The 12471-nt window shown below is 39.3% G+C and overlaps 2 protein-coding genes across 11 annotated transcripts in view; both read left to right on the plus strand.

Moving 5' to 3' along the window:
* The first annotated feature begins 617 nt into the window (after positions 1-617).
* Positions 618-8943, plus strand: LOC106563523 (transcription factor PU.1). 3 transcript variants are annotated; one of them, XM_045689226.1, is made up of 5 exons: positions 618-1011; positions 1615-1705; positions 2551-2738; positions 6720-6831; positions 6993-8943. In XM_045689226.1, exons 1-5 carry the CDS (start codon positions 964-966, stop codon positions 7313-7315), a joined length of 762 nt encoding a protein of 253 aa, XP_045545182.1. In that variant the 5' UTR covers positions 618-963; the 3' UTR covers positions 7316-8943. The 3 variants fall into 3 exon arrangements, with proteins under 3 accessions (XP_045545182.1, XP_013984673.1, XP_013984671.1); XM_014129198.2 differs by having other exon boundaries at positions 619-1072; positions 6672-6831; XM_014129196.2 differs by having other exon boundaries at positions 619-1011; positions 6672-6831.
* A 2723-nt stretch (positions 8944-11666) lies between these two features.
* Positions 11667-12471, plus strand: part of LOC106563522 (myosin-binding protein C, cardiac-type) — a 41298-nt gene continuing 40493 nt past the window's right edge. For 4 of the 8 annotated variants that reach the window (XM_014129188.2, XM_014129192.2, XM_014129190.2 and 1 more), the window contains exon 1: positions 11716-11896. In XM_014129188.2, coding sequence (XP_013984663.2) covers positions 11872-11896 — 25 coding nt within the window. In that variant the 5' untranslated portion in view covers positions 11716-11871. Of the gene's footprint in view, positions 11897-12471 lie in introns of all 8 variants that reach the window. The other 4 variants (XM_014129194.2, XM_014129195.2, XM_014129189.2 and 1 more) reach the window with 2 other exon arrangements.

Genomic DNA, 12471 nt, shown 5'->3' on the forward strand with positions numbered 1-12471 from the left:
TCTCCACAGCTGTTGCAGGATTGCAAAAAGGAAGTGGCATGATTTTATCTGTCCAGCTAATCTACACACAGATAAAACAGTTGTTTGGATAGAAATGCAACAGAATTCATTGATGTATGTGAGTCATTATTTCAATGATATGGCTAGAACTCAAGCTACTGGTTTGTTTTTTAATTGACATATTTACACCACTAAGTTTATTTGAAGGGGATAGCATAGTATAGGGAATAACGGGTACAAGTGCCGAACCTTGCTGAACACCAAATCCAATGTACACACTGATACTGGTATGAGAAGTAGGAATTAAACCAGTTTAAAATGTTAAATGGCAATGTTATCTGGCATTGAAACATGGTAAACATGTTTAATATTATATTTGTAATATTCATCTAGATTTCCATAGTGTATGCAAGGTGTATGAATATGGATACCTGCACTTTAGCCATACAAAAAAACATTTAATTTGGTTGGCAAAATTTGGTCACAATGAGATGCAAAGACGCTACCCACTGACAGATGATGCAATGCTAAAAGACTTGACAGTTGAGACAGGCCTTGAAATGATTGGCTGGTTTGGGAGGCGACGCAATTGAGCCTTAATAAATGTGAGATGTTAGAATCTCCCCCTGACAAATCACCAATGACCAGGAACCACCACCAGACACACTGAGATGTGTACACCCACAAAGATATACAGAAGTCAAAATATCAGGTTCCCTTTTAATTTTCAGTCATTGAGTAGGGCTAATTTATTTATTTTTCTTAGACAAAATTTGAGTCCCAGAGAGTAGCTTGGCTTACAAGTGGATAAAGTTGTGTAGGCAGAGGGAGACATTTTGGGTTTCGTTTGGTGAGAGGAAATTTGGTAAACGTTGTGCAATGGTGCGGGAAAAGTTTTGAAAGAGTGTGAGAAACAATTGCAAGCTAAGTGCCTGAAGTAGGTCGGTTCAAGAAGAAGCCTTCATGTTGCATCCGTACAGAATGGAGGGGTACCTCATCTCACCTGGTCCTGTAAGTACACAATGAGTCAAACAATTTGTGTTAATTCAATTACAGGCCCAAGTACATACAGGTATGTGGTTATTTGTTGAGTTTATGTACTTGTTTATATACCACAGGATGTACTTATACAGAAAATGCATCTCAAGCATTGTAAGCTCACTGAATCCAAGTTTGAATTTCATATTAACGTTACATTTTTCAAATTATGATAATTAATTAAAATATGGTAATAGATTACTGTAACGTCATTCATTTTCAAACTCTTAAACTGGTACACAATGTTGGTACTTTTGTGGTCTACATACTGTCAAAAGAACAATATATCTAACATAATAGTTTATACAACTAACAATATGTTTTGTTTCACAAAAATCTATTTTGTAAGGTTATGACCAACCATGAAAAAAACCCAGCAAAAGTATTATTGTAAATGTCAATGAAGTTTAAAAAGCTCAAAATGTTCTTCAACAATGTCATTATCAACAAACATTATCAAGGGAAGAAAGCAATTTCTATATAGATGTTGAGTGTCAGTTCCTTGGAAACAATAGTAAAACTTTATGTGAAGTTTTGTTCTGATTTCAGTCGAGGATATTCTTTTTGTTTTGACAGCCATCAGAAGACATGTACGAACCCGACATCTATAGACAACAGATGTCAGAATATTCATATCCGTACGTCATCGATGCAGAGAGTCAAGGAGGTGAGCTTTAAAACACTACAACATTTTTCCTAGTATTAATACCTCTTGTATTATCTATTGATAATCTTGATAACTATGATACAATGATATACTTTTGAAATTAATTTCCCTTTCTCTGATGAACTTACCATCACATAATTGGAGATGAAGTAAACAATCTGAATATCACTTATACGGAAGTGAATAGTGCCGGCCCAACTAGATATGTGTTTGACCAGGCCTGAGGAAATCACACACAGTAGCTATATTAAAGACAATACTGTACATAAAAGGTATCAAGACACTGCAGCTGGAGCCAACCATGTTGCCCCCATGGAGTACAGGAAACAGATGCCATTTCTGTCAGGCGCTCAACCTACAGTCGTAGAACAACTTTCCCCCCTGGGGTTTATTGAAATGGAGAGATTCAGTTGTATTTTCTCCTGTAATCAACTGATCCTACTGCCAAGAATAAACTGGTATTTACTAGTACGAGCTGTAGAATTATATAGGCTTTGCTCCATTTAACGAACTAAATTATTACAAAATAATAATGGCAAGTCTCTGGTGCAGTGTCAGGACCGAACACAACAGATCACTAAAACATGTTTACATGCGGAACGTTTTAACACATTTGTGACATTTGGGCTAAAAAGAAAGAAAAAGACAACTGCCAAAGCAAAGATGTGTGAACAGGAAACTGCCTAAAATATTTTGCTGAACACTTTTTAAACAAATAGCATACATTGTGTATTTGAAATCTGTAGTCAAATAGGTGTTCTCTATTCTATGCCATCTGAACATTGCCATTTAGTGTACACCTACCTCTTACTCTATGAACAACTAAAATGTTTCTCTCTGTTCAGATCACTGGGACTATCACACCACTCACCATGCTCATCCTCTGGACTTTGACAACCTGCCAGAGGGCCACTTCACTGAGCTCCAGAGTGTCCAGCAACTACATCTACCCAGTATGGCTCGTTACAGCGATGTTGACACTCTCTCTCTGGACCCTGGCCTTGGGGGACACAACCATGTCCTACCCCCACCGGTGAGCCCACCTCCCTGACCCCGCTTTTCCTCTATCACAGACAGAGCGTTGGAGTTGGTCATTCTTTTCAAGCAGATGTAGTGTACATGACTAATAGAGAATGTTCTGAATGTTCAGGACTAAAGCAAGTAGCAGAATTTATTTACATGTCCCCTCTAGTGCAATAGCAATGCTTCAGAAAGGTTTAATAACAGGTAAACATAAAATCAACCATCTGGCTTCAGATAAAGATATGCGTATGAAAAGTGTATCTGAGCTACTGTTTGTTACTGGTGAGCTGTGTTGCGTGGAGGATGTAGGGTGCGCCTACACACAGATGGTTTGACATTGTGGCCTTTTCCTAACTGGGGCCTGCTGGTGTTGCTACAGAACTATAATCTGCCAACTCACTAACGGCTGATGAACAAATAATATTTTTTTTAAACAGAAGTGGCCTCCCCAACATTATGTCACACACACACACTCACACTCACACTCACACTCACACTCACACACACACACACACACACACACACACACACACACACACACACACACACACACACAAATCATTGTCAGTCTTCTTAGTGTAAAATCTTACATTGTAAATATTACACTTTAAACAGAGAGCATTAATGAATGAGTGTCGATGAGAATATCCTTAAAGATGCCTTTTCTATTTGTGTATGGAACTGACATACTGCCTCAGAGTAGAAACAGTGGGTTTTTAGAACTGTGTGCTAAATGTTTGGACAGGATTTTAAACGGCCAAACATTCAAACTGCTATAACAGCAACCACACATCACACCTCATGCAGCGGGGCAGTGCCCTATAATCTTTGCCACCGCTGGGCTAACTTGAGATGATTATATCGTCAAGAACAGGTCAAGGTTAACAGATATACTACTCTTAAAAATATGGCGAAGGTTTGAAGTGAGAATCATGTAAATAAAACTTTGCGTTACAAGTTGTTATTATGGGTAGTCAGACAATACCTAAAAAAATATATATATATATAAAAATAGATACAACTGGTCTCCTGACTTGAAACATAGTCAAATGTAGCAAACTAGCAGCGACATCCTAAAATAATCAGAGCAAGCTAGTTAGCTAAGCATTTAGCAACCTCTTAGCTACACATGTTGAATTAAAAAATATAACTACTATAACATTTGCTTTATTGAAATGCTAAGTTGAATAAGCTATATGACAAAAAACAACAGGGATGGATAGTTATGCTGCTCCAGGGGCATCAATATAAAATGCTAAGCTAAACAGAACTAGTAGGCTAGCAGATAGCTATCTTTTACTAATGTTGAGTCAAAGAACAGTGCTTGCTAGCTAGCTAGGTCTCAAATAAATGTTAGTTTGGGTGAAGATAACCATAGGAGTTAGAAAAGGGCAATTCCACGACTCAGATTTTTCACTTAAAATGTATGCCAAACAAAACTGATTTATTTAAAAGTTTAACAAACCATACAGTGCACAAGGACTCTATGCACAAGGGCTACATTTAACAAATTACACAGAAAATGTAACAAAAACACATTTACTGGAAGAACTGTACAGATTCAAAGTTTGGTAACAGAATTTCTGTAAAATCTCCCTCAGTTTTTGTGTGTCCACGTTTTCCAAAAACTCAGAATTAAGAATTCAGAATTAGGATTCAACAATGTCTGCAGAAAGAATGGGGTGTCAGCTATGGCACGAAACCTTGACTTTGAAAAAATGTACACCGGGTAAATGATTTGCGGTAATAAAGTTTCATCATGGATCCCTGATCTGTACTACACAGAAATGTCATTCTCTTCATGGGGATCTATCCTAAATAGGTAAACAAAGGTATACATATCCTCCTTCGCATATTTGGGGATTATTCTACACAACGGCTATTATTTTAATGAGCTCCGCCCCCTAACGAGACCAAATTTGCTTGGTCCGAACTGGACCAAATCTGAACCAGTCATATATAAGTTTGGACATCAAAGTACACCAGCGAAGAGCTCAGTAGAGTACAATACAGTAGAGCACAGAACAGTAGAGTAGAGTTCAGTACAGTACAATACAGTTCAGTACCATAGAGTACATTAGAGTAGAGTAGAGTTTAGTATAGTTCAGAAGAGTACAATCTAGTACAGTAAAGTAGAGCATAGTTCAGTACAGTACAGTACAGTACTATACTTTTCTTTACTGTTCTGAACTCTACTCTACTTGTATTTACTGTACTGTATAGTACTGTGTTGTCCAAACTTGTGAACCCAACTGTGGTTTGTGACTACTGTGATTTCCCATTGTAGCCAATTAAATTGCAGAAATCCCATTACCGATTTTTGGGAAGTTCCATTACCAATTTGGTAACAGAATTTAGAGTTTTTAATCACATAATAATTTATTCACAAAATTGATATCAGTAAAAACACTATAATAATTGATAGCTGTACTTGTTACTTCTGTGAACTTTCATTATCCTCCCTCCTCATGAAGGAGAGAAAATAGAAAATATCTTAAAGATATGTGGGGTTTTGGTAACGGAATTTAAAAGCACAAGGCAATGTTCTTAAACTTATTAAAGGCAGAAACATGTAAATATGAAAGTGTTGATATTAGTTGGCAGGGGTCTTTACTTCAACATTATTGTAATTTTTAGGATGCAAAATGGTTGAAAAAATGTATATCTGCCTTAATTCCTCCTATGAACTTCACATGTTGTTGCTCATGGGTCCTTTTACATGGAAATGACCATATGTCCATGGCTGCCCTTAGGGCACCAAAGTGATCTTAAGCCAAACATTACTGCCCCCGGGGAAGAATTTAAACAGTGCATTCCAGTCTGCTTAAAGTCTGCTCTTAGTGCACCAAGTGATCTTGACCCAAACTAACATTTCTGCCCCCACGGTAGCATAAACAGTCTGTTCCATTTTTTTGTTGTTGATATCGCTTATTCAACTAAACTTTTAATAAAACAAATATTAACTGACCTACTGGCAGATTTGAGACCTAACTTGCTAGCTATTTTTATTTTATAATTCAACATTAGTAGGAGGTAGGTCTCTGCTCAGCTAAGCTACATTTAGCTTAGCATTTTACTTTTCTTCCCCCAGAAGTTTATATAGCTTATTCAACTAAATACTTTGATAAAGTAAATGGGAGCCGATTTACAGGTATATTCAAGACCTAGCTAGTTATATTCTATGACTCAACATTCTGTTTATAAATTTAACATGAGTAGTTAAGAGGTTGCTAAATGCTTAGCTAGCTTTCTATCTCTAATTAAATGCTTAGCATAAGGCTGCTAGTTTTCTACATTTTACTCTTTGCTTCAAGTCAGGAGACCAGTTGTATCTTAGAGATACTGTCACATTTGTTTGACAACTGTAACACAAACATGATTTTAAAACATTACAACTTGTAACTCAAAGTTATTTACAAGATTCAGAGTTCGAAACCAATCGGATTTGTTCTGCTCCAAACCAATCAGATTATTTCTGCCCTTAGAACAAAGTTGACTAAACTTCAAGTAAATCTGCATTTAAGCTCTTTTTCTCACACATTATATGTGGGAGAGAATCTCTTTAAGTATTCATTCAACTCTACTGTCACTTGATACATTCAAGGGAGTGGGTATTCACAGGAGACAGGTGATAATGATGGCTGGAATGGAGTGTTTGATACCATTCCATTTATTCTGTTCCAGCCATTACTATGTGCCAGTCCTTCCTATTTAAGGTGCTACCAGCCACCTGTGGTGGGGATAGTTGATTGGGGGAGTAAAAATGGTTGCCGTCATTAATAACACTTGCGCCTCACTGTGTATATAACATGATCAGCATGGTATCTAATTTGTTTAGTTGTAATTTCTCAGTGAATACTGCTCCAAAAATAATGTATTGTAATTGTAATGATGGTTTTGTATCATAATGACTACATGGTTATTGTTGTTTGTGGTGTCCAAGGTGCCATATTACCCTCGAGCCATGGGCTTCTTGCTCCCCTCTCCTCAGACGATGAGGAGCTCAGACGACGAGGAGCCAGGAGGCCGCAGCCCTCCACTAGAAGTGTCTGATGAGGAGTGTCTGAGGGACCACATCGCCCACGTAACAAGGGGAGAATTGGGTAAGGAATTCATTCATAAATGCATACCTAATATCTCACATGTTTGATTTAGCTTTTGAGGTCACAATAATCCTACTCCATGTAGGTCATAGGTAGCGAACATCCTCAACTGATTCATTGCATGTTTAACCATTTTGTCACTTTTATCAACATTAATATAGGCAACAAGAAGAAGATCCGTCTGTACCAGTTCCTGCTGGATCTGCTGAGGAATGGGGACATGAAGGACAGTATCTGGTGGGTGGACAGGGACAAGGGCACCTTCCAGTTCTCCTCGAAACACAAGGAGGCACTGGCACATCGGTGGGGCGTACAGAAGGGCAACCGCAAGAAAATGACCTACCAGAAGATGGCACGGGCTCTTCGCAACTATGGCAAGACAGGCGAGGTCAAAAAGGTCAAGAAGAAGCTGACTTATCAGTTCAGTGGTGAAGTGCTAGGGGGGAGGTCTCACTTGGAGAGGAGGCCATATTCCCATTTGTAGAGGGAGAAACATAGTGGAAGTCCTGAAGAACGGTAGAGTGAGAGTGAGAGATAGTTAACTGTATATAGTATGCAAGATGGTTATCAATGTAATAATTATTGTTTGTGTTCAAATCAACAATAACTGTTTTTGCTGCTCTTGTAAAAAGCATTTATGTGAACGTCAAAGCCAATGTCTTAATGGAATCTGACAATTAGCACATTTTGACTCAATGATCGCACACACACATCTGAACCTTTTACATTCCATAGCACGTAGAAACATGGCCGTTTTAAATGATACTGTCAATCATTATCACCAAAATGCTTACAGGAGTGGTTACACAGATGACCACTAGAAGTCCTCAGAGATCTCCTTTCTTAAAGCTGTCTGAATTCACTGACTTCTACGCACTGTTGGACTCACTGATCATTGTGCACATTTGACATCAATTAGACTTGGATGCAATGTAAACAAACAAAAAGACTGCGATAAAGAACTCTTTAGCATTAATGACATTGATTTGATACTCTGAGATGCACTGACTTTGGATAAGCAATTCCTGTAGCAGCACACAAACACAACATATTATACATTAGCTTTTGCTAATCAGAATTGAGTATTCAGCCAAGCCGTGGTATAAAGCTTGTATATTTGTATGACGGTATTACATGTGCATTACATACTAACTCAAGTTAGCTCAAGACTTTGGGAAGTAAACCCTTCTGAACATTGGGAGACTTAACCTGCAACCTTTCCGGACTGTCCCCTTGATCATAACTTCCCTATCACATCCCATTGACTTGTTCCTGAAATGGGGGAGGGTGAAGAGGCTTGTCACCCAGCCCTTATCATCTGCTTGTGTTTGGAGATGAAGCACAGACCCTTGCCTCCTCCGAGCTAGGGTGCAATCTATTCCTAGCCTAGGAATACCAACACAGGGATTTTTCTCCTATGATTGTGTATATGACCAGTTGTTTTTCCATACTCTATGTGCTCTCTGTATAACACATGTTGGCATGTTTGTATGTTGGCATGACTCAGTTACATATCTGCACGTGACGAACTCGAAAGCATTTCTATTTCTCACATGTCATGTGGTTTTAGTCGACTCATCCTCACATTGTTCCAGCACATCACAGACTGGCTTTAGCAAATCCTCTGGGAATCACAGCCATCTACGCAGAAGCCCAGTGGCCGAGCCAGATAATATATAGACATGTGGGCAGCCATGGAGACTTTACTGGGCCCACTGGCAGCAGACAAGGCCACCCCGTCCCCCACCATCCACCCACCCCCAGCCCAGTTATGTGGCAGCTGAAGCTTGTAGGTGTAAATAATTCTGGGTGCTGACACAGTTCTATGATGGGAGCACAGGGCACAGTCTGCAGTGAAAAGTGACGCAAAGTGAGGTATCCAGGGAGGACACTATCAAGAGACAGATAATAGTTTTAAGTGTATTTTCCCTACAGCACCTCTGGGATAAATCAATTAATAAATACAACTGAAAGGGAGACATAAAGGACAGGGATATAGTTAGAATAATTCAATTGAATAATGCAAAATCATAGAAACAGTGAGGATTGATTTAAGTGAACCCTCCTGCATTTATTACTGACTGAGCAATAAAACAAGGTTGAAAAGAAAAACATATACAGTACCAGTCAAAAGTTTGGACACACCTACTCATTCAAGGGTTTTTCTTTATTTCTGCTACTTTCTACATTGTAGAAACTATGAAATCTTGTAGTAACCCCAAAAAAGTTATATTTTATATCAAAATATATTTTAGATTTTAGATTCTTCAAAGTAGCCACCCTTTTCCTAAATGACAGCTTTCAACACTCTTGGCATTCTCTCAGCCAGCTTCACCAGGAATGCTTTTCCAATAGTCTTGAAGGAGTTCCCACATATGCTGAGCAGTTGTTGGATGCTTTTCATTCACTCTGCGGTCCAACTCATCCCAAACCATCTCAATTGGGTTGAGGTCGGGTGATTGTGGAGGCCAGGTCATCTTATGCAGCACTCCATCACTCTCCTTCTTGGTCAAATAGCCCTTACACAGCCTGGTGTGTTTTGGGTCATTGTCCTGTTAAAAATAAATGATAGTCCCACTAAGCACAAACAAGATGGGATGGCGTATTGCTGCAGAATGCTGCGGTAGCCATGCTGGTTAAGTGTACCTTGAATTCTAAATAAATCACTGACAGTGTCACCAGCAAAGCACTCTCACACCATCACACCTCCTCCTCCATGCTTCACTGTGGGAACCACACATGCGGAGATCATCCGTTCACCTACTCTGCATCTCACAAAGACACAGTGGTTGGAACCAAAAATCTCAAAGGACAGATTTCCACCGGTCTAATGTTTATTGCTCGTATTTCTTGGCCCAAGCAAGTCTCTTCTTCTTATTGGTGTCCTTAAGTAGTGGTTTCTTTGCAGCAATTCGATCATGAAGGCCTGATTCATGCAGTCTTTGCTGAACAGTTGATGTTTAGATGTGTCTGTTACTTGAATTCTGTGAAGCTGTTACGTTCGTTGATGGAAGGATTGGACCAAGGTGCAGCGTGGTAGGCGTACATCTTTCTTTATTCAATGAACACCAAAACAAATACAAACGTAACGTTCAGTAGGGCTACACAGCACAGTACCAAAAACAAGATCCCACAAACTAAGGTGGGAAAAAGGCTGCCTAAGTATGATCCCCAATCAGAGACAACGATAGACAGCTGCCTCTGATTGGGAACCATACCCGGCAAACAAAGAAATAGAAAAACTAGAATGCCCATCCAAATCAAACCCTGACCTAACCAAATAGAGAAATAAAAAGGCCCTCTCAGGTCAGGGCGTGACAGAAGCATTCATTTGGGCTGCAATCTGAGGTGCGGTTAACTCTAATGAACTTATCCTCTGCAGCAGAGGTATCTCTGGGTCTTCCTTTCTTGTGGCGGTCCTCATGAGAGACAGTTTCATCATAGCGCTTGATGGTTTTTCCGACTGCACTTGAATAAACTTTCAAAGTTCTTGAAATCTTCCGAATTGACTGACCTTCATGTCTTAAAGTAATGATGGACAGTCATTTCTCTTTACATATTTGAGCTGTTCTTGACATAATATGGACTTGGTCTTTTACCAACCCTACCTTGTCACAACACAACTGATTGGCTCAATTAAGAAGGAAAGAAATTCCACTATTTAACTTTTAACAAGGCACACCTATTAATTGAAGGTCATTCCAGGTGACTACCTCATGAAGCTGGTTGAGAGAATGCCAAGAGTGTGCAAAGCTGTCATCAAGGCAAAGGGTGGCCACTTTGAAAAATCTCATATATATGTTTACTTTTTTGGTTACTACATGATTCCATATGTGTTATTTAATAGTTTTGATGTCTTCACTATTATTCTACAATGTTGAAAATAGTACAAATAAAGACAAATCCTGGAATGATTAGGTGTGTCAAAACTTTTGAGTTTTACTGTATTGTTTTTAGGAAGTATAAGGTAGTTTGCAATAATAGCTGGGACACTTGAGAAATCTGGGCACACACAAGGTCAAGGTAAAACACAAAAAGAAAAGTCCTAAAATGATCAGGATGTAGTGTTAAGGATCAGGGTCAGACATGCCTTATTATCCCAAAATGCTCCACTAAGGTGTGGTTGCTCAACCGCCTCCACAGTTAACACTCCATAATACTTTACTCCAGTCAGTCTTAGTCTGTCATTTGCTCGCTATGTCACCAAGCCGAGGCTTCGGACGGTAGGCCCCTACTAATAAGATGCAAAGCTCCAGTGTGTCAGGCAACAGTATATGATTCAACCAGAACAGGACTTATTTAGAGAGGGTAAAGGTCCCACATATATGTGTATTACTTACTTGGGAAATTAGGTTTTGATGTAAAGTTCACTGCCATTTGGAAAGCTTGAATTACATGAAAAAGTATTGTTACATGACAAACATAAGGAAAGGTATTTTGCTGTTTACAGTGCTGCCTGTTCAGAAAATAAATGTTAAATTAACCAGATGGATGATGGAAAGCTGTGCACACAGCCATGGAAGGATTCCTGGAAGTCCTGGTTCACCAGGGGGAAAGCAATCACATTCCTGCCAACAGATAAAAGGATTACTCTAGCCTCCTGTCTGCTGTTTTCTGAAGCAGCTACTACTTTTTGCAAGGCCAGGCAGCGGCACAAATGTAGAAAGAGCAGGAGACGTTGCTGGACTCAGGTTCTAAATTTAACCCCCCACCTCCCATTCCCTCCCTCCCTCGCTTCGCCTGTCATGCAGCTGCGGTGTCGGGAGAAGGGATGGTTGAAATATGGTTTGCAGGAGGTCAGAGGGGTCTGGGGTTGTGTGAGTGTGGTGTGGAGGGATAGGGAGGGATGAAGTACACGTATATTATCTCATTGCCGGACAGAAAGGGGATTGGGTCTAGACATCGTGACAAAAGAGGGTGGGTTGGTACTGTTGTGAAGAGGGGGTTGCTCAGGAACCCCACTATTAAACGCAAGGGGTGAGCTAGGAAGGAGTGTGTAAGTTATTGTTGGTTACTTTCTGGAAGAAACATTCAATCAGGATGCCAGAGCCGGTCAAAAAAACAGGTAAGTGTGCTTGATCAGATTCCATCTTGTTTTACTGCAGCATCATTGTATCTCCAGCTGCTATCTAAAGACGTCACTGGATTTTTTTTAACCTCCTCTCCCTTTTCCCTCTGTAAAAACAAATCCCTCCCAATCTGTGGGAATGGTGGGACTTTTGATCACTGATCATCTCATGTCATAGTTTCTTGTCTTCACAGTTGCATTTCAGAGAGGTTACGTTTGAAAGTTGTTGCTGTTACAAGGGTGAACTTTACCAATGCCTGCCTCTTTAGCTTCATATTAGCTATGCATGTCTTCTGTGCAGTTTTGTCTCTCTATTTGATCCATTGAAATTGTAAAGGGAGTGTACAGTGCAAAAGTATTCAGACCCCTTGACTACTTCCACATTTTGTTTGTTACAGACTTATTCTAAAATTGATTAAATAGTTTTTCCCCCCCTCATCAATCTTCACACAATATCCCATAATTCCAAAGCAAAAACAGGTTTTTAGAAGGATTTTCAAATGTATAATTTTTTTTTTAACTTCAATATGACATTTACATAAGTATTCAGACCCTTTACTCAGTACTTTGTT

This window comes from Salmo salar, chromosome ssa11 (genome assembly GCF_905237065.1).
Source record: "Salmo salar chromosome ssa11, Ssal_v3.1, whole genome shotgun sequence".
NCBI classification, from domain to species: domain Eukaryota; kingdom Metazoa; phylum Chordata; class Actinopteri; order Salmoniformes; family Salmonidae; genus Salmo; species Salmo salar.